This window comes from Hydra vulgaris, chromosome 13 (genome assembly GCF_038396675.1).
Source record: "Hydra vulgaris chromosome 13, alternate assembly HydraT2T_AEP".
NCBI classification, from domain to species: Eukaryota; Metazoa; Cnidaria; class Hydrozoa; order Anthoathecata; family Hydridae; genus Hydra; species Hydra vulgaris.
Genome location: NC_088932.1, coordinates 59,150,001 through 59,172,500, shown reverse-complemented (window position 1 = coordinate 59,172,500; position 22,500 = coordinate 59,150,001). Strand labels below are relative to the sequence as shown.

Below are 22,500 nucleotides of genomic sequence, written 5' to 3'. Positions count from 1 at the left end.
TCGATAATGCTAGCTTTTTAGGGTTTTTTGTTCCTTTTCTACAAATAATTTTGACTTTGCCTTGATTAAATTGCAAGCCAGACCCATCCCAGTTAAATATTTTAAACGATTTATTGCCTAAATTGTGTTCATTATATGCAACTGCTAATTGCTCAAACCAATTGTCAATTATAGCTGGTTGTGTGGCCACAGCTCTAATAGTTTGCATACTGCATACGTATGACATTTTTTTTTAGTAAAAGCTTGAATAGCTAGCTGAGATCGACTCTCTCGCTCTTCTTTTTGTTTAAAATTATCCATATTCTTTAATACAGTAATACAATAAACACAAATGCGTTAACTTTATGGATGATAAAAAAAATAGCTGTATCTGGATTAGTGTCAATTCTTTTTTCCCTGGTGGCTATTTTATTTTTTATTACTTTCATGAACATAATATATTATATTATGTGCATGGAAGTGATAAAAAATAAAGTAGCCAATTGTAATTAACTGTATCCGAGACTCAAAAGTGTATTTGTTTATTGCTGCTGGCTAATATGTTTATTATTTTTTTTAGGTACATAAAATAATAATTACCTCTATCCGGAATTAGGTGTCTTTTTTTTTTAGCTGGTAGCAAATTTGTTTTTCATTTTTTTTAATTATTTCAAAAGGTAACTTAATTTTTTTATGGCTAAAATAATCAGCATAAAATTCTGCACAAAATAGTGTTTTTACTTTTTTTATTTTTTTGTTGCAAGTCAAAGTTATTTTTTTCCTTTTTTTTGTTTTTTTAGTTATGAGAGATTTCAAATTGAAATCATTCATGATTGCATTAGTTTATATAATTTTTTTTTTATATCTTTCGATTTGTCTGTTAAAGACGTTTATTAATTAAAAAAAATAATTCATTTATTAAGGAAGTTATGAAACTTTTTACTGAAACCATCCGGAATTAGGTTACATCCGGAATAAGGGGTTTTTACGGTATATTTGGAAATGATCACTAATAGCAATCTTAAATAAGCCTGCTTCAAATGACGTTTTTTAAGTAATTGTTAGTTATTAAAAATATTATAAATTGAAATTGCAAAAGTTTTACTCACCGAAGTCAGTTTATTAATTACAGGCAAAACATTGTATTTAAAAAACATGTCAAAAAAGATTTTGTTTCAGGAAATTTGTGATATGTTAGAGCATTCAAATTTTTTATCACCGAGGATGTATAATTTCTTTTTTTTTGTTTATTGTTAACATACTATTTCAATAAAATCCTAAAATGGTCTAATTTTACTACTACACTTTAAAAAACCTTGTGTTGAAAAGCAACGCTTTTCAGCACAAGGTTTTCTTGTGTTGCTTTCATTTAACACAAGTTTGTGTTAAAATAAAAAAATACGATTTAAAAGCGCATGCGTTTCCTGGAAGCAAAAATACTTTGCTATTTTCTTGCTGACACAAGTCTTGTGTTAAAGAAGTCTATAGATACGCATGCGTAAAACCTCATGGAATTTGTATTATTTTCATATAACGGATTTTTTAAATTTACATCTTAATTTGCTTTTTCGAAATAAGATTTATAATTTTTAGTTTGTATTTAATTACTTACAATATCTTCATCAATATTAACTATAAAAAATGGGTTATTTTTGTGTATTTTGTGAGTCCATTTTAGGATCATTGGAGAATGTAAGTGATCTTTTGAAACATTTTCATTATCGCCATGGTATTTCTTCAACACAAATTTGTAAAATTCCTTGCAGACAAGGTGGTTGTTGCAGAACATATGACAGTGTCCATGCCCTTAAAATTCATTTATATAGAAAGCATCCAAGTGATTCTTATCTGAAATATGAGAAATAAATATTTCTCCTGTGGAAAGCAATAGTGAGCTAAAAGATCAGCATGGTAATTATACATCAGCACATAATAATAAAGATAACAGTCATAATATTTGTTCAAGTGCATTAAACGGAGAAAAGATAAAAGAAATGATATAGATGTTTTAATGACTCTCAAATGCCGTAACACAAGTGAAGTTGTAATTCAGTATGTAGGTAAAAGTATTCAAAATATTTTATCCACTGTAATTGAAAGTGTACAAAAATCAATGCACAATGAAGAAACAGTCGCTAGTAGAGTAAACGATGTCCTAAACGATATTGAGTGTGAGTGTGTAAAATGTAGTTTAATTACATCTACCTACTTGCAAAGAAAACAATTACAACAAAAAGGGATGGTTGTACCTATTGAAATAACTGTTGGGTTCAGATCTGAAATGCGTCATAAAATTTCTGAAACTAATGTTATGAGTTATGAACATGAAACTATGCAGTATATTCCTATACTAGAAACCATTTCTATGGTGATTTCTAAGCACACAGTTGATAAAATAGATATCCAGTAATTTATTGTTTTGCAGCTGATGTTGCAAAGTATGGATATGAAAAACTTTTAAAACCATTAATAAAGGACTTGGTAGCTCTGGAGAAAGGAGTTAAATTGTATATAAACTGAAGTTACGTTTGCATTTATGGCGCAGTAGTTATGTGGTCTGGAGACAATCTTGCATTGCACCAAATTTTTGGATTTAGTTCAAACTTTAATGCTAATAAGTGCTGCCATTACTGCTATACAACAAAAGAACAAATGTATCACACTTTTTATGAAGAAGATCTAGACTTAAGAACTAAGGAACATCACATTGCAGATTGTCAAGCACTTTTTGGTGATGCTGATAGTAATAGATTGTATGGTGTATATAAACAAAATCCCTTGTCAGAGCTTCAGTATTTTTCTGTTCCTGAGAACATTTGCCCAGATTCAATGCATGATGTACTTGAGAGTTATTTACAGTATGAATTAAAAATTGTTCTTCATCGCTTATTACTAATTAATTGCCTGTTGACTATTGACGAATTTAATGGCCGGCTGCAAACTTTTAATTTTGGCATTGATAAAAAAATAGGCCATTGCCAATAACACGTGAAAAACTTGTTTCTAAAGACAAAAGGTTAGGTGTAAATGCAACACAAAGTTGGTGTTTAGGAAGGTTTTTTTGTTTGTTGATTGGTGATGTTGTAGAAACTGATAACCAGTATTTTCATTTAATTCATTTACTAATGGAAATATGTGGAATAATCTTTGCTCCAAAATTGACTGTTTATTTAATAACTTATTTAAGAGAGATGATTAGCGTTCATCACAATTTGTTTACAGAAATATTTTCTGGTCATACTGTTATTCCAAAACAACATTTTCTTATTCATTATCACAAATGTCACAACTGAGACTTTCTCCAAGTTATTGGTGTATGTGATTTGAAGGAAAACATGCTCCTGCAAAGGAGCAATGTCACATTTTGCAAAACTTTAAAAATGTTTCGAAGTATAACATGGCGTCAACATTACAATTACATCTTCATTTGTCAAATTTTGCAAGTATACTCAGTATAGAAGTAGGTCCTGGTCTTAAAATTATGCCTGCTTTCTTACCATTGCCAATACCTGTTTTTAGTGAAATTCCACTATATGAAGAATGTTTTTGTGCAAATTATATTATCAAAGATGGTGTAAAGTACATGCCAGACTTTATTGTAGTTTTAGGGATAACCAAACTTTGTCTCCCACGTTTTGGAAAGATTCTGTATCTACTTGTCCGTGAAAATGAATACACACTTATGGTTGAAATTTATTTTACCAAACACTATGATGCTCATATTGCTGGCTATAATGTATGTAAAATATCTAAATATAAAGTTGTTAAAACAGACAATTTATTTGATTCTCATGTACTGTCATTGTCAACTGGCTTCAGAAAGTATTCTGAAGAAAGTTTTGTTATAACAAGACATGAATATATTAACCTGGATATATTACAATAATTTTAATTTTTTGTTATTGATTTGATTTTGTTATTGATGAAACAAAATCATCATATTGAAATATTTACCTTCTTTTTTTTCTTAAATATAAATTCATTTTGAAATATTTTTGTGTTTATTCAGGGTTTTCATTCAATCTGAAAAACCTGGAATAGCTGGAAATAACTTAAGACAAAACCTGAAAAATCCAGGGTTTTTTTTAGAAAAGTCATAGAAAAAATATATATATATATTTTTTAAATTATGAGCAATAGTTTTTGTTAAATTTAAAAGGCTAAACTTTCAAATTTTAGTGGCATCTTGTTATTTAAGATAATTTTTGATAATGTTGTTCTAAATAAGCAATTTTTGTTCAAACATTGATGATGTTTATTAATTTTCTTACTTTTAATAAAGTTTTTTTTAATAATGGATGAAGTTAATAACCACTTCTGGTAGAGCTAGGTGCTAGTTCAATAGAAGATTTGTTGTTTTTGAACGTTAAAACAGATCTGTCTAATGTGCTACCTCTTCTTAAGAGACGGAAATTAGAAGCAGCTTTAGCAAGTTCAAAATCTAAGCCTGTTCAATCACAAAGTGGGGGTCTGATTGGTATGTTAATCCAATTTATTTTCAATAAAAAAATTAGATTTTTTGCCATTTTTTTATTGATGTGACATGCAAATAGTAACAGTTAGGTATATGATTTACTCTATCATATACTATAGAAACATCTGTGGTAACTCCTGTTGTATGTAACAAATCAAGCGGTTCAAAAAAGATGGTGCATACTTTTTTATTATTTTATTATATTTTAACTTTATTTATATTTTATCTATGTTTATTGTATTTAACTTCATTTAAATATATATTTTACAAATTTTTCAAATTTTCAGGTTTTAAAAGTATTTCATCTGAGTTATTGAATAAAAATTAAATATGGTTGCTATTGCTAAATAAGATTCTATGTAATTTAGTTTTTTATACAGCTTTATAAAACCAAAAAAATCATCTATTAGTTTCTTTTATTAGATTGTGTCAATAATGGATGCAATAGAAAATTACTTTTTAAAAAGTAGTATCGTTATTGAGGCACAGAAGACTGTAATGGATGATAGCTTACATCGTCTTCTTGTCAAAGTAGCTTGCTCATACTTAATTGATTGCTACGGAAAGTAAGTTTTATAATAGTATTCATAAATATATATAATTATAATACATGGTAATGTAATTACGTTAATAAATTATTTATGTACCATTATGTATGTTAATTCTATCATGTAGTTAATTTGATCTATTATAATTGACATAATTACATAGATAAATAAGTAACATAATAATATACGTAAAAGTATATAATATAATAACATAATTGATAGCTAATAACATTTATGAATTAACTATATATTTGTATATATTTAAATTAAACTTCAATAATTTCTGCAGCTATCCTCCACCAGAGCATCAATTAGCCATGGCAAAAAGTATTGTCTCAACTTTTAAGTTTAGGTCATGTCGAAGCGAAAAGGGACATGTAAGTTTTTTTGTTTTTTTAAATTATGTAGTAATCTATACTATTATTATGGAACCTAATATGTGAAACCTATATTTAATGAAAAACACAATCACTGCGCCAGGTTTACATGACCTCTTTCTAACTTTTATATTTCAACAAATTACCCTTGCAGTATTTATTAAAATTCATTGTGGTGATAACTTGTAATTAAATTAAGCAAAACTTTAAAAAAGAAATCTTCCATTAACATTTGATTGTTTACTACTTAGTTCACAAAACTTAATAATGTTATATGATTAATTCTGATAAGTTTTTTTACTGTCTTCTAATTACAGATATGTATTTAACAAAATAGGAATTATACTACTGTTTAGGTACATCAAAGAGTTTTCTGACTAATCGTTTTAGAGAAATTTATCGTCGCTATTCAGCAGATATAAAAAAATACAGTTCTCGCAATAAAAAGATTATGTTAATTTTTAAATTTTTTTTTGTTGAACAATTTTATTGGAGAATTATAATTTTTTTGTTGAATAATTTTAATTTTCTATATATTTTATAAAAAACACTTTATAACTTTGATAACTTTATAAGGCATTTATTAACAATAAATTCATAACAAAATTGTATTGATACATATAATATTTTAAAATAAATTAAAAGTTTTAACACACGTTAACAGTTAAACACATAACATTTTAATGCTCATGTTAATGCCATTTTTTTAAAATTGCAAAACTCCCCCTACGAATAGGGAAGGACGTAAAACAGGTTTTATGCAACTTTAATGTTATAAGGTATAAATATTATTTTTATAGTTTTATATTTTATGTGTTCTTTAAAAATATTATTTGTTTTGTAATAATTTTTTACTGTTAGGTAATGAATTTTTTGCTGTTGGAGATGGCTCAATGCAAAAAAACAACGAAGAATATGAACTAATAAAGACAAAATTGATGCATCTTATTTATACAGTCCAAAATGAAAATGAGATAGTATAAACTATGAACAAATCACGTTTATGCAGGCAAATATGGATCCGAAATGATTCGCCAACAGCTAGTATAATATTTGAGTAACTTCCAAGATTTTTGGACACTCCTTTGTTGGTAAAAATTTCATTCTTTGCTAGAAATTTTTTTTTTAAGTGTAGTTTTTAGGTTAAATTTTTACATTATATAAAAAAAATTATGTAGCATTTGTTTGTACTATTCAGTTAGATGGTGAATTCAAATCCATTATTCAAAATTATGTAGAAAATGTTCCAGTTTTATTGGAAACAAAAATTTCTAAACAAATAGTTTCATACTGCAAGTCCCCCGCCTAAATTTATTTACTCTTTTCGGCAAATTAATTTGTAATTTGACAAACTGTAATTAGAATTCCAATCCAACGGATTTTCTGATTCATGCCAAGTCTCTGACAGAGATATGACGTCGAACGTTATTTTACTATACCTAAATATTCTTTAATTTTCTCAAAATTTCTACTTTAACTTTGCCAACTTAATGTGCACATTTTTTTTTTCTCGATCGATTTCAAGTTTTTCAGCAAATATTTATTCAATTTAGTTTTGGTAACTTCTCAATCTTTCTTGTCACAACTTTTAACAAGATCAGATAGATGCTTGAAGTGTTTAAAGACTGGAGGGAGGGAGGCAGAAATGGGTGAGGCTTGGGGAGGAGTACCCCTCCCTGAATGTGGTGTTTGAGGGGCGTTATTCCACAGATTTGTTTAGGCATTATTAACCCTGCTAAATGCAGATTTGCAATCCTTTTTTAAATCATTATATTTAAATATTTGGTACAAAACAAAATCTACCAAAAACAATTACAATTACTGTAAAAAATGCCCATATACGGATGAACGTTCACGGGTTTTAGCCACAAACTTCTCCATGAGTGCTGTAATGTCAAACTTGTCTAGGTAACTTTTGTTAATGTGCATTAAAGCGAGGTGAGTGAGGCAACTCTGTGACATTGTTGAACGCAGCCAAGTATTAGGCCGTCTCAATGCACTGAAGGACCTTTCAGAACTAGCTACGGATATTGGAACAGATAAACACAACACAACTACCTGTTCCACCATGTCAAATAACCGGCGGATACTTGGTTTAAAGTCTTTTAAAGCTGCTGTTAGCTGGTGTAAATCTTTAGGCAGTGACTTGTCCTTAAACAACTGCGGAAGCATTTGCAGCTGTGACTGCAACATAGGAACATCGACATTATTTGGCAAACTTTACAGTGGCATACTGGCTAGTGTGACTGCATTACTTGTGGATGTGCATGAATCTATCAAAATAGCTTCTGTGCTTGCAATTTTATGCAATCCTTCTTGGTTAAAACGGCGCTGCAGTTCTGCAACTAAGTGATCAATGGCTTCGAAGAGACTTTTCTTCCAGATAACATCTGTAGTTAATTGTTCTACAATTGTAGTTAATTGTTCTATTTGAGCTCCATGCGAGAAACGAGCAGGAGCATTGATTGTGGACCTACGCTGTGCCCTAAGCAGCTAGAGATTCGGTGTGGTAGCTTTTTTGATGGCCTTCCTGTGTATTTCTGAAGCAAATTTATCACTACGCAAGATTAAGCATTAATACAAATTTTGCTTTTTTAAATTTTATTTCATTTTCATAGAGTCTGTACTCTTTACTCTGTACAATGAAATTTTTTTAATAATCAATTTCTATTGAAAAATTCTTAATTTACTTCTCTTTTTTGTCATGGATAATGACTTTGAAACAATAAACTTTCAAAAGTTGCGTTTTGTCGTTTTTAAAACTGAAAAATTTTTTTTACGACTGATTTATATAAAGGCGGTATTTACTTTTATAACAGAAAAATATTTGACTCAACATATTTTGTTATTAAAACTTTTAAAGCTGAACTCCAAACTAACTTAGGAAAGTTCACGGTTATACACATCAACATCAGGAGCTTAAATACAAATATCGATAAGCTAAAATACTTTCTTATCGAATGCAAAAGTTCTTTCAAAAAAAAAAAACATTTGTATTCTTTTGAATGCAAAACTTTTTTTTCTTCGCAGTACAAGAAAAACACGTCCGATCACTTATAAACATAAAATATATAAAGATTGCATATAATTTTCTAAAATAAACACAGTTAAATAAGATATAATGCTTAAATTTTTTTTGCGCAAATAAGAATTAAAACAAAAAAACAAAAAGGACCTTGATAATTATACCAAAAATATTTACAGGGACGTCACCCATACACAACATGGAACTTCTAATACAGTAAAACTTTATAGCTGTTGATGGAATTAGATTTTCTGAGGATTAAAATTAATTTAAACCATTAAATTGGGTTTTGGTACTGTTTTTTCAAAAGGAAATATCTTGAATAGCTGCATAACTACTGTCAAAGAGACATCCCCATAAGTAGAGTCAAGAAGATTAAGCATTCATGATCCTAGGCAGGAAACAATGTAAAGCAGTTTTCCATTTATCTCAGTCTGTATTAAGAAGGTGTGCAAAGCTAATCAAAAGAATTTTTTAGCTTAAGTAGCTGACACTAAAAGACAGTAGCTAAATGCTGTTATTTTATTTATTTATCATTTTTTATTTTCAGATTTTTTTTTCCTTAATATTATAAATTCGTATTTACATAATAAAGTTTCGTTAACAGTAAATATATAAATAAAAACAAAATATTACAAAATGGTTTTACAAAAATAATAAATTCACTCTAACACTGTAAAAAGAAGGCCAACAACTTGCAGGAGACCAAATGTTCTTATCATCAAGAACCGCTTTACATTGCCGTAAATATAAAAACATAAAATTTTTACATAAATCATTACATTAAAATAATATTAAAATGTCAGATAACAAGTATACAAATATATTTTTACAAATCTCATTTTTTTTTTTTTTTTTTTTTTTTTCAATAATATATACACATTTATTACAAGTGCAATGTTGAAAATATATTTCTCTATAATGAAAAGTTAAAAATTTTTTAAGATGCTTGCAGAAAATAAACTTAATATCACTAAACTTTTATACTTTTAAATACTCTTTTTAGTAGTTTTTTTAAAACAATATAAGTTTTTTAAATCAATACTATTTATATTATTTACTAAAAACTTATTCCAGATATGAAGTACTCGGTAGATGTAAGTATTTAAATTTGAGAAATTGAAATAATTATGAAAAAAAAAAGTATTGTGCTCCATGTCAAATCCTCAGTAGATGTAGCGGCATTTCTTTGTAGCGGCAGGCTATAAGATAGTCAATGCACCACCACTCCCTTGTAGCAGCAGGCTATAAGATAGTCAATGTAGCAGCACTCTCTTGTAGCAGCAGGCTATAAGATAGTCAATGTATGCACTCAAGCCAATAAATATTCCATTTGTATTAAAAAGTCTCCATTTTGAGCAAGTCAACCGCACCAAAGCACAACAAGCGAAAAAATAAAATGATTATACGCCGCTTATCTGAAACATTACTTGAGCTTATTTTTGCATGAAGGCTCGATAAGAGTACTAGTTGAACCCAATAAATATTTATATTCTGGTTTTCGTTTATAAAGACTATAGAAAATTGAAGGACTTTTTTGCATTATGCTATTATATATAAGACTGAAAACATAATATACATTTAGTTCAAACAATGTTAATAAAGACATCTGCTCAAAAGGTACTACCCTATGCTATTTTACCGTAGTTTAGGTAATTTGAACAAAGCTATAGCAGATTTGTTTGAGTATTGGTTTTTTTAATAAGTAACGTGACTGGTATAATATTTATATGCTTTTAGATATTTTACTTCATAAATTAGCGATATGTTTAATCCAATTCAGATTTTCGTCAATAAAAACACGTAAAACTTTTGTTACAATACCCCTACTTATTTTTCTATTTTCAATAAAAATTTGGAAAAGATTGAACTTTTTTTTTAAAGGAAGGATGAAATAAAGAAAACTTTGTTTTACTTGAGATAATGGAGAGTTTGTTTTCCCTAAGCCATTCTGAAATTTTTTCTAATCCATTGTTCATTTCTACGCACAGCTCGTTAATATATTTTCCAGAGATAAAAAAAGTTGCTATTGTCAGCATACATTATAGTTGCAATTCTTTTTGAAACCATACAGAGAACGTTAACATAGATTAAGAAAAGCAAAGGCCCAAGAATTGATCCTTGAGGTACACCACACTCTATTAGAGTCAGATTAGAGAGTTTATTGTCACCATAGCATACATACTGCACACGTTTATCTAATTATTAATTTCTAATATGGTTAGTTTTTTGTGTTTTAGTTTATTTCTATTACGACATATATTTTTATCAAAAAATTTATTTACAAGGAATTTAAGTGAAAGTTTAACTCCTTTATCATAAAAGAAGTTGGTAAACTCATTTGCAATGTCGTTATCATTATCAATTGATTTGTGATTGATGGTTATTGTCTTAGGAAAGCAAGGTTTGCTAGTTTTCGGTTTACCAATAATTTCATTTAATAACTGCTATGTTTTTCTGGAATCTGTTTGACATTTTTTAAGCTGTTTGTTTTTGTATCAAAGTTTAGCGGTTTTTTAAAGTTTCTCAAATAAACTTGCATAATTTTGTATTCTGTTTTTGTTTGCAATTTTTTTTTAAGGTATTTTATATATAATTTTTTTTCCGTTTAGATGACTTTTTAAGACCTTCAATTTTTTTTTTTTTTTTTTTTTTTTTTTTTTTTTGTTATTCACCTCCTCAAGGCCAAGAAGGCCACTACATATGAGGAGGCTACTTAATAGTGGTTATAACCCTCTCTCAACTCTATAACTCCGAAACACGAACCTTGACAAACAAGGCCGCTGCGCGGAGAAACAAGTTGAGCGCGGTACTACCAGGGACGTGGTGGGGATCGAACTCGGAGCCTCTTGCTTGTAAAGCAAGCGCTTTACCACTACACCACTACCGCATTTAACCAAGGTGCGTTTATGTTTTTGAGTTTACTTGTTTCTGTTACTTTAAGAAAATGTTTTTCATAAAAAAAAAATATTGATGTACTTGTTATACATTAAACTGGTATCATTTGAGGATTCTAAATCTGACCAGTCAATATTCGCTAACTCTCTTTTAAAGTAGACCTGGCTGTCCAAAGGAAACTGCTGCCTTGTCATTGTCATTTTTTGACTTTTTTTGATTTGTTGAAGGTCTTTATTGAAATAAATTTCGGAAGGTGATCCGATTTTGGTGTTTTAATTACTCCCTTTTTTAACAAGATTTCAAGTAAACAATATGTTAGTATATTATCGATTTATGTTGATGAGTTTTTTGTGATTCAAGTTGAGGAATTACACCAAATCGGAAAATATCATTGCAAAAATTTTGTGTTTCTTTATTATTGTCATACTTTGAGCTAATTTTGAGAATTACTTCAGTTTTTATATAGCAATATATATGTTGATATTTAAAATACGAATTGAAAGGGCTAACTGCAATTGATATTTATTTACATTAAATTTAAAACCTGAATGCTTAAACATAACTTAAGTGGCATTGGTTTTTGTGTTTAAGAAAATTGCCAATTATTAAACAATTAATATTAAAGAATTGGGTAATTGATTAGTATACAATTTTTCATTCCGTAAAAGTATTAGTATGATATATATGTATTAATTTTATACTAGACTGATTACTTTGTAAAATGTTTAGCAAAATGAATTGCTGGTTTACAGCAAAAAAGCTTAATTATTTAGTTCTCATAAGTATCTTATTGATTTAAAAAAAGATTGCTGATTAACTCATGGAATGAATGATTATTCAATAATCTGCAACTGATGTTTGTAATTTAAATTCAATCATCTGCAACTGATGTTGAGTAATTTAAGTTTATTTTATAACGATTTTTCATTGTAAGAATATTTTTCCAATCTGTCATACTCAAAGGTGTAAATTGGTACACCTATTTTTAAATTTCGCAGGTACCTTTGTTGTAAATTAGTTGAGATTTGTAGTTGTTCCATAAATATTGCACCTTTGATCACGGGAAATGCTTTGATTTAATCAAAAAGCTAACCATTTGTAACTTATTTTGTCTTGAAAATAACCCCTTTTGAAAAAAACCTATTTAAAAATAATTCTAACTTCATTTTGCAAAGAACTTTCACAAAATTTCAGTAAAATTTTTTGTTTTGATGTTTTAATAAATAAAAGTTTACATTTAAGTCAAGAAATATGATAACCCGATTAAAAAATTGTAAAATAAAAAATACCTTTTATTGCAGCAACATCAATAAAACAAAGTTATATTGAGCAACACTCAAAATGAGATTTGTTACTTTAACAGAGGACCAAAATTTCAATTGCAATATTACCTGGACAACTTATTAAATTACAACTTTCGGTTTTAGTTTCACCATTTGTTATTGCCGCCAAAGAAATTTTAGTTCTGTAACCATTCCCGCAAGTAGCTGAACATTCGCTCCATGCTGACCATTCTAAAAAGATTTTAAAAAAGTAACAGCTTTAAGTTGTCAAACTTTAAACTATTTTTAGTCTTATTCAGATTATAACTTCAAGTTGAACTGTTTTAAGTTAAAAACTTTTTCAAAATTTGCCGAATGGTCACACACGAGCAGTGAAAAACTGTTTTAAGTTAAAAACTCTAGTCGTAGTTTTCAATACTTTAAGGGTCTAAAAAAAGTTAACATCTGCCAAAAAGAGTATTTTTATCAATACAAAAGTTATTGTATTTTGAAGAAAAATTATTATATTTTATAGAAAAAAGTTATTTTATTTTGTACTTATAAATAGACAAAGCAGATCTGTTAGCTAATAAAATAAACTTTGGAGGCCATCTTGATCGTAACGAAAGTGGTTTTATGTTTATGTAAACAAGCTCAATTAATTAAAAAATGTTAAACTAATTATTTTATAATTACTTAGCTTGTAAATTTGTTGTTATTTGAGTATTGTTTACTGAGAGAAAAAGTACAAAATGATATTATTAATATTATTTTGTTGATATTATTGATATTATGATATTATAATGATATAATGATATAATGATATAATGATATAATGATATAATGATATAATAAATAATAATATATATTATAAATGATATTATTAATATTATTTTGTTGTTATAAATTATGTTACCATAGGGTCATGGCACCCCCTACCGTGAAGAAGCACCTACCGTGGTTTTTGAAAAAATTATTAAATTTTTTGTGTTTTTTTTTTTAATTTATCTTATTAGTATTATTTTATACAAAACTAATTTATTTCACTAATAAATAATTAAAAAAAATATATTTTTAAAGATTCGAGATGTTTTTTTACCCGAAAATGATTTTTTATTGTTTTCTTAAGAAAATCTTTAGCAGTAAAAAAAAGTTTGTCTTGTTCTTTTACAGCTTAAAACTTATATAATTTTTTGATAAAAGTTTAAAATAGTTGTAAAAACATTGAATATTTTAAATTTTATAAAACCATATTAGTATTTTTTGTATAACATTGTTTAATCTTTTACACGGTAGGTGATTACGAAAATTATAATAGTTAGCATTTACCGTTTATAAAAATATTTTTTCTGACGTGTTTTATTTTGTGAAATTTTCTCTCTAAAAAACTATTTCAGTTCAACTCAATTACCAATTAAAGGTAATTTAACCCTAGGGAGTATTTGTTTGATATGTTTTTTATACTTTATTTATTATGTAAAATGAATCCGATTACAAAGATGCAAGATTCAAAAAGTATATATATATTCGAGAAAAGCTTTTGTATTCAGAAGAAAAACTTCATGTAGCACTTAGAGCTTTAAATAAAGGTGAAAAAATTTTATGTGTCAGCAAAAAGTTTAATGTTCCTGAAAGTACCTTGCGTGACAAGTTATCTGGTAAAAGCCAACCCAAACGGCAAAACTCTGGCTTTAAATCATATCTTGGAGAAGAAATAGATAATGAATTGGTTGCTTTGTTAATGCAGTGCGTTAACATGGGTTTTGCGATAACAAAAAAGTTATTAAAATAGTACAACAAATAGTTATAGGGCGAGGTATAAAAACACCATTAAAAGATGATATCCCGATGATATCGATGATTATCGCAAAAATGAGCAAAGCATATTAGTCAAGCTTGAGCTCTTATAATTGAAGCATCGATAAGAAAATGGTTTAATGAAGTGTATGAATTATTAGGCGATGATGCGCATTACCTTAATAATCCATCTCGTGTTTTTAATTTAGGCGAAACTGGTTTTGAGTTAGCACCAAAAAGCTGTAAAAAAAATTGGCATTAGAGAATGAAGTGTTTATGAAGACTGCAACAACAGCGATAAGGAAAACCTTACAACTCTATTTCGCTAAAATGCAAATGGTGAATTTGCACCATCATTAACATTATACAAGTATGCTCGAATGCCAAAAACTATTGCTGCTGCTGCACCACCAGGGTGGGGACTCGGTAAAAGTGACAGTGGCTGGATGACAACTGAATGCTTTTATGAGTACTTCACAAATGTGTTAGTACCATATTCGAAATCTATTAATACACAATTACCTATATAAATGTTCATGGATGGATATCGCTCGCATCTGTCTAAAGAGCTCTGCATGTATTGCTCTTCGGAAAGAATTCATTTGATTTTATTGTTTCCTAATGTTACACACATTTTACAACCATTAGATGTGTTAGACCAATGAAAAAAAGTGGCAGAACATTTGTCGGCAAATTAAATTGGACAACGATTTTAATGAATTTCGCAAAGAAAATATACCAATGTTGTTGATTTATTTTGTAATGGGTCCAAATATGAAAAAAAATATTATTAGCGGAATTAGGTTGACAGGAATATTCCCATTTAATACAAACAATGTTGATTATAAAAAAGTAATTCGATGTGTTAAATTGAATTCCACAATTGATAATAATGAAACAAATCTTCCAAGCCATAATAACGCGGGCAACATATTTGCAATTAACGTTGCACCTGAAGTATTGCTACAGTTTGAAAAAACTGGAAATAAAGAATGGGGAGGGAAAACTGACTTCAGAGAATTATTAAATTTTGGAAAAAACTTAAATTTAGCGATAGCTCCGAACAACCCATAAATTTAATAGAAGCCAACTATAATGTATTGAACAATGAAATCAATGAAGAATCGTATTTAGATATTAGCAGTATGCAAAATGAATTCGTATCTAGTAATGTTAGCGAATTTAGAAAAAACAATTGATGAATCCGGTAAAAGTAAATAAGCAGCATAACCACCAGATTCAAATAAACAAATAATGAAAAATGTAAACCCATTACACGACTTTCTTATATGACCAAAACAACCAATCACGAAAAAAATGCTGAAACAAGTTGAATGATTACCGAGCGTTGTAACTTCATCCAAATGGTTAGAGATTCAGATAACTAGAGAAAATGCAAAGGAAAAGAAGATATCAAAAAAATTGAACGTAAAAATAAAGCTGAAAAAAAAGAATTGAAAGAAAAAGAAAAACAAGAAAAGTCTAAAAGAAAACGAGCTGTTACAAAAGAAAATAAAAATAAAAGACAAAAACAAAAACATTAAAAAAAAAATTTAAAAATAAAAAAAGTTTAAATTCAGAAAAAAGCTTTGCTGAATAATTTTGTAACCAATGTCTTCTTTGTTTTGTAATCATATTAAACTTATGTTTTTGTTTCTCGATTTAAATATATAAAAGTAAAATTAAAATATACGATTTTTTTCATACGCGGTAGGTGGAGAGTAGATTACGGTAGGTGGTGCTTTATCGCGGTAGGTGAAGAAACGTACTAGATCTTACAAAAAATTAAAAATAACATTAAAAAAATAACTTTACTCAAATTCGAATTATATGATTTAGTTAATAATTGAGTATAAAATATTAATTCGAAAACCCTAAATAAAAATCTATTATGGTGTTGGAGTTAAGAAGTTTTGAAGGTAAAAGTTTTCTTAAAGTCGCGGTAGGTGGTGCCATGACCCTATATGTTTGTTGCATTATGTATAAAAAACAAAAACAACTGATTTTCTTATGATTTAACGGTTTAATGCTAGTTTATTCGTTTAATAACTTTGCAATCATTTGGTATTTGATATTCGAAAACTATTCATTATCATTCGGTAAATACAATTTAGCTTAAAAAAGCTTTTTACTGTATAGCTCAAATGAAAACCAAATGAATTTTTACTCTACTTTTCAAATTATTTTTATGTGTGTAAACCAATTTGAGTTGAGTTTTCAAATTATTTTTATGTGTGTAAACCAATTTGAGTTGAGTTTTCAAATTATTTTTATGTGTGTAAACTAATTTGAGTTGAGTTTTCAAATTATTTTTATGTGTGTAAACTAATTTGAGTTGAGTTTTCAAATTATTTTTATGTGTGTAAAACCAATTTGAGTTGAGTTTTCAAATTATTTTTATGTGTGTAAACCAATTTGAGTTGAGTTTTCAAATTATTTTTATGTGTGTAAAACCAATTTGAGTTGAGTTTTCAAATTATTTTTATGTGTGTAAACCAATTTGAGTTGAGTTTTCAAATTATTTTTATGTGTGTAAACCAATTTGAGTTGAGTTTTCAAATTATTTTTATGTGTGTAAACCAATTTGAGTTGAGTTTTCAAATTATTTTTATGTGTGTAAAACCAATTTGAGTTGAGTTTTCAAATTATTTTTATGTGTGTAAACCAATTTGAGTTGAGTTTTCAAATTATTTTTATGTGTGTAAACCAATTTGAGTTGAGTTTTCAAATTATTTTTATGTGTGTAAACCAATTTGAGTTGAGTTTTCAAATTATTTTTATGTGTGTAAAACCAATTTGAGTTGAGTTTTCAAATTATTTTTATGTGTGTAAACCAATTTGAGTTGAGTTTTCAAATTATTTTTATGTGTGTAAACCAATTTGAGTTGAGTTTTCAAATTATTTTTATGTGTGTAAACTAATTTGAGTTGAGTTTTCAAATTATTTTTATGTGTGTAAAACCAATTTGAGTTGAGTTTTCAAATTATTTTTATGTGTGTAAACCAATTTGAGTTGAGTTTTCAAATTATTTTTATGTTTGTAAACTAATTTGAGTTGAGTTTTCAAATTATTTTTATGTGTGTAAACCAATTTGAGTTGAATTTTCAAATTATTTTTATGTGTGTAAACCAATTTGAGTTGAGTTTTCAAATTATTTTTATGTGTGTAAACCAATTTGAGTTGAGTTTTCAAATAGTTTTTATGTGTGTAAACCAATTTGAGTTGAGTTTTCAAATTATTTTTATGTGTGTAAACCAATTTGAGTTGAGTTTTCAAATAGTTTTTATGTTTGTAAAACAATTTGAGTTGAGTTTTCAAATTATTTTTATGTTTGTAAACCAATTTGAGTTGAGTTTTCAAATTATTTTTATGTGTGTAAACCAATTTGAGTTGAGTTTTCAAATTATTTTAGTTTATTTCCGGCATAGATATTCTACCCCACACGAAAATAAATAAGCGAAAAGAAAGTACGAATAATAAAAAAATGTCGTTTGGAGAACGATGTTGAGAAATATAAAAAGTTAACAAACATGTTTGCAACATCTTTTAGTACTAACTCAATTGTTAATATTAATAAAGCTGATGTAGGAACAAAAGAAAAATTGTTAATCTCTATGCAATTTGCGATGCTGCTGATGCGGTATTATCAAAGTCACCTAATAAGGCACATAATTCTAAAATTAAAAAAGGCGATAGTTTTAAGTTTAGAATAAATTCAATGCAAGCCGTTTGAAGAATCTCATAACAACTATAATTATTTTTTGTGAACGCAATTAGATTTTTGGAAATCATTTTATAAATTCTATCCGAAAAAATCGAATTTGATGTAAACGTTAGCATTATTTACCAGAACGTTTATTTTAAAAACAAAAAGCCTCGTCACTGGCTGACTTTTGAAAAAAAAACCTAAAAATTATTTTGATCATTTTGCCTGGCATTTATTAAAGCCAGATTAATCAACGTTTATTAGTTCATACAAGACTATAAATTTTTTGCATATTCATTAAAAAATATCATTACATCAAAACAGTACACTCTATGCAGCCTTCACATAGCCTGCACAAGCTCATATGTTTAAAAAATCAATTCCAATGATTTTATAAGCATTTTTACGCGCCAAAATGATAAAGAGAAAAAAAGAATGGTTTAATTTTAGAAAGAATCATAAAAAGTTTAATGGTATGCGTGGACTACAGAATTGCAAAATAGTCTAGATACACATAGCTTGACAACAATGTAAATTATGGGAATTTTTTGGTCATTCTTTTGCTTAATAGTAAATTTGATCCGTTGTTGGAAGTACATATTAAAGAGCCGTTTCAAAAAAGCTAAACCTGACATTACTCAGTTGGGGAAAGAAAAGGGCGCAGCAACTTTTTTGTCACTTTTCTGTCAAAAACAACTATTAATAAAATCTTTGAGGTATCAATAACATCTTTAACAAGCATATTAGAAGAGATTAGAGAAGCTGGTATGTTTAGCGTTTAAATTGATACCACATATGATAATAGTATATATGATTAGTGTTCTGTTATAATTCGATATGTAACAAAAACTGTTTATGAACATGTAATATCGATAGTCAATCGCACATCAACAACTGGAAAAGGAATGAGTTACTTGGTTTGTGGCTTTTGCAAAAATGTAGGCAATGATAAAAGTAAATGTATCGGCAATGCCACCAATGGAGCCTCCTTTATGCAAAGTTAATACAATGAATTAAATACCTGGGTCAATTCAGTTTTCTTCAGTCAGAATCATGTTACCTTATTTGACGTTTTGTACACATATGCAGTATTTTCACTGGAATCATATTTACGCTTCAATGTTTGGCTTAAATTTAACAATGTAAAATAAATATATGTAATCGGTAAAACTCGTTTGTGGGCGAATGACAGAGCTCTTACTAAGTTATTCGAAAGTTTCTACATCAAAACCTCCAAATAAAAACACAAACTGTTGATACTTTATACATGGACATGATACAATTTTAATGATGCATATTTTCCATATTAATCAAATTCAATATTGGTGTCCGTTACACAGCAAATGCGCTTTTAGATTTTTTTACAAGTTTTGAATTCACTTTGACAACATAAATGTTTTTGAAAGTGTTTGGGCACACAAAGCCATTATCTAAATATTTGTAAAAAACTTGAATATATATACTACAAGAAATTTTGCAGACATTTAGAAAAAAATTTCTAGTGACTTATTGCAACATCTCAGTGGGTTACACAGAACGCTAGTGTAACTAAAGATCAGATTCAAACGGAATTGTTGAAATTTAAATGAGCATGGGAAAATTTCAAAGCAACTTTTGAACATAAATATAACTGGATATTTAATTCGGAAGGATCGAGCACCTTCTCGAACAACCCATTGGGCACGCCTTATCTTGGACACATCCGTTGAAGGACTCATGAACGTCCAGATATGCGTAAGATATCTGACGGACGTCCCCCAGACAACACATAGCCAGGGGGAACATCCGACAATCTAAATTTGTAGAATTCGAAACTGTCTTCACAATTCCAGCAGTAGAAAACAGCGATAGCCGCAAAAATAAATGCAAATTTTACAAAAAATGTTTTTTTTTATTGTTACTTTTTTTCCAGAAGTTTAATTTGCATAGTCTTCCTTATTCATGTTTATATCTGGCTAACAAATTTGTGTTGACATTGTGTATCCTCATGACAAGTTGCTTGTAAAAGTTGGTTCTCGAAATTGAATTATATTTTGAATAGATTTAGAAACTTGATTTGCCAGTCAAGTTTACAACTATTCATGCTGATGTCTTATGAAAAGAACCTTCTTACAAAAATTTATAACAATGCAATCGGTGACGTTTTAGCATATATCAACTAGTCGAACGATAAACAAGTCGCTATAGTAGTCATAAGTGAACCACAATTGCATCTAATATTTATAGACTCCAATTTACAGCAGTGTTATAGAAATATATATTTTTTATCAATTTTTAGGCTAGGAAGTTAACAAAAATATTTTATACATAAAATAGCAATAAATATTAAAGAAGGCAACTAAAAACAAAATGGTTTTTAACTGATAATATAGATAAATATTAAAATAATTAATAACAAAATAAAGCATATGGCGACTTTAGAACTTTTAGAACACTTTTATAAACATTACTCTTTTAAGTACAAATATAAAGTGTCAAAACGGTCCGTCAGCTTGACCTGCATAATTTACTTGAATAAATTACACTGAGCAACTACATTTTATAAGAATTTAATTGCGTTTTAAATTTCAATTTTTTGAATCAACTTTTTTAATGCTAATTTTGGTAGTTACTTCTGATTTTATTAGGCGCTAGATAAAAAAATTGAAGAAGTAATAAACAGCATCTACTGCAGAAAAGTGAACATACTTCTAATTTGATAGAACAGATTATTATACAGCTTTCCATACTATATGTTTAAGTTTGATATTTATGTATTGTTTTAATTCTAGATTGATTATGTGAAATAAATATCAATATAAAATGCTGATTCACTGTGACGTTGCTCATTAATTTAATATAAAATAAATAGCTTATTGATTTGTAAAACATATTCTTGATTGCAAAATTAGGTCTGTCACGTTGATAGTGGACCAGTTTTTCAAATAAAATATTACCTTCACAACTTATTAAATTGCAACTTGCTGTTTTAGTTTCTCCATATGATATGGCTCTTAAAGAAATTTTAGTTCTGTAACCATTTCCACATGTTGCAGAACATTCACTCCATGATGACCATCCTAAACAAATTAAGGAAATAATAACTTCGTATTCATAAGTTTTAACTTATCTCCTAACTTATCCAGACTATAATCTCTAATTAACTGTTAGTAGATAAAAACTTTATTCACAGTCTTCAACACTTTAAACGGTTGAAAAATGAAACTTAATAAATAAAATAGTTTAAAATAATATCAAAAAATTAGAAACTCTAATGAAAACATAAATCGTTCTTAAGCCATTTATGGATTAATAAAAACAATGAAAACTATTTTATGGTATTTGCTTTTGCTTGAATGTAAATTGCAGTAACGGTAAAAAAAATACAAAAGGAAAACTTGTTTCTACTAACATAGGAAAAGTGTTTTTAAAACTGGTCGAGAAGCATTTCCCGTGATCTAATAAATTACATGAAATTTTTAATCGAAATACAATTAAAGTTAGCTAAAGTTGCACAAAAAATATGGAAAGAATTATAAAAGGTCACAATAAGGCTTTGTTAAACAAAAGAGAAATCCTAAATAAAAAAACCTCAGAAAATTGTAGTTGTAAACAAAAAATCAATTGTCTAATGAAAGGAAGTTGTTTAGCAAAAAATGTGGTATATAAATGTGTTGCTTCCTCTAAGAATGTACCTGATAAACAATATATTGGCATAACAGAGGGTGAATGGAAAAAACATTTTGCCAATCATAAGCAATCTTTCAAGAATAAAAAGTATTCAAAAGACACCATGCTATCAAAATATATATGGGAATTAAAAGAAAAAAATATTGATGATTTTATACTGAATTGGTCTATCCTTAAAACAGCGCCTGTATATAACAATATTTCCAAAAAAGCATACTATGCCTACAAGAAAAATTTGAAATAGTTACACATGCAAATCAAAAATGCTTATTAAACAAAAGATCGGATTTAATTTCGAAATGTAAGCACGGAAATAAGTTTCTCCTAAAAAATTATAAAAAGAAATGAGTTCAAATAATATTAACATTAACTACCCTTTTTAAAAAAATATTTAAAAAAAATAGCATAAGTAATCATTTCTAAAGAATTCTTTTATAATAGAGTAAGCAAATTCCACAAATGTATAAAAATTAACAGTAGTTAAGACATTTGCAACTTCCTTTTATTTAATTTTTAGTATAAATTAAAGTTTTATTAATTTGATCATCCATTTCTGATGAATCTTTGTTGATGAAACACAGTGTGAAAAGGAAAAATATTTTGTTAAGTAATTTCTGCAACTAATATATATAAACATATATATTTATATATATATATATATATATAAATAAATATATATATATATATATATATATATATATATATATATATATATATATATATATATATATATATATATATATATTTGTATATATATATGTATAG

General features: G+C 27.6%; 1 protein-coding gene across 4 annotated transcripts in view; it reads right to left on the bottom strand.

The window, feature by feature from the left end:
* LOC136089252 (uncharacterized) overlaps positions 1-22,500 on the bottom strand; it is a 272,660-nt gene that overhangs the window by 51,617 nt on the left and 198,543 nt on the right. For all 4 annotated transcript variants that reach the window (XM_065815083.1, XM_065815086.1, XM_065815085.1 and 1 more), the window contains 2 exons: positions 21,003-21,125; positions 12,693-12,815 (listed from right to left, as the gene is read on the bottom strand). In XM_065815083.1, coding sequence (XP_065671155.1) covers positions 12,693-12,815; positions 21,003-21,125 — 246 coding nt within the window. The remainder of the gene's footprint in view (positions 1-12,692; positions 12,816-21,002; positions 21,126-22,500) is intronic.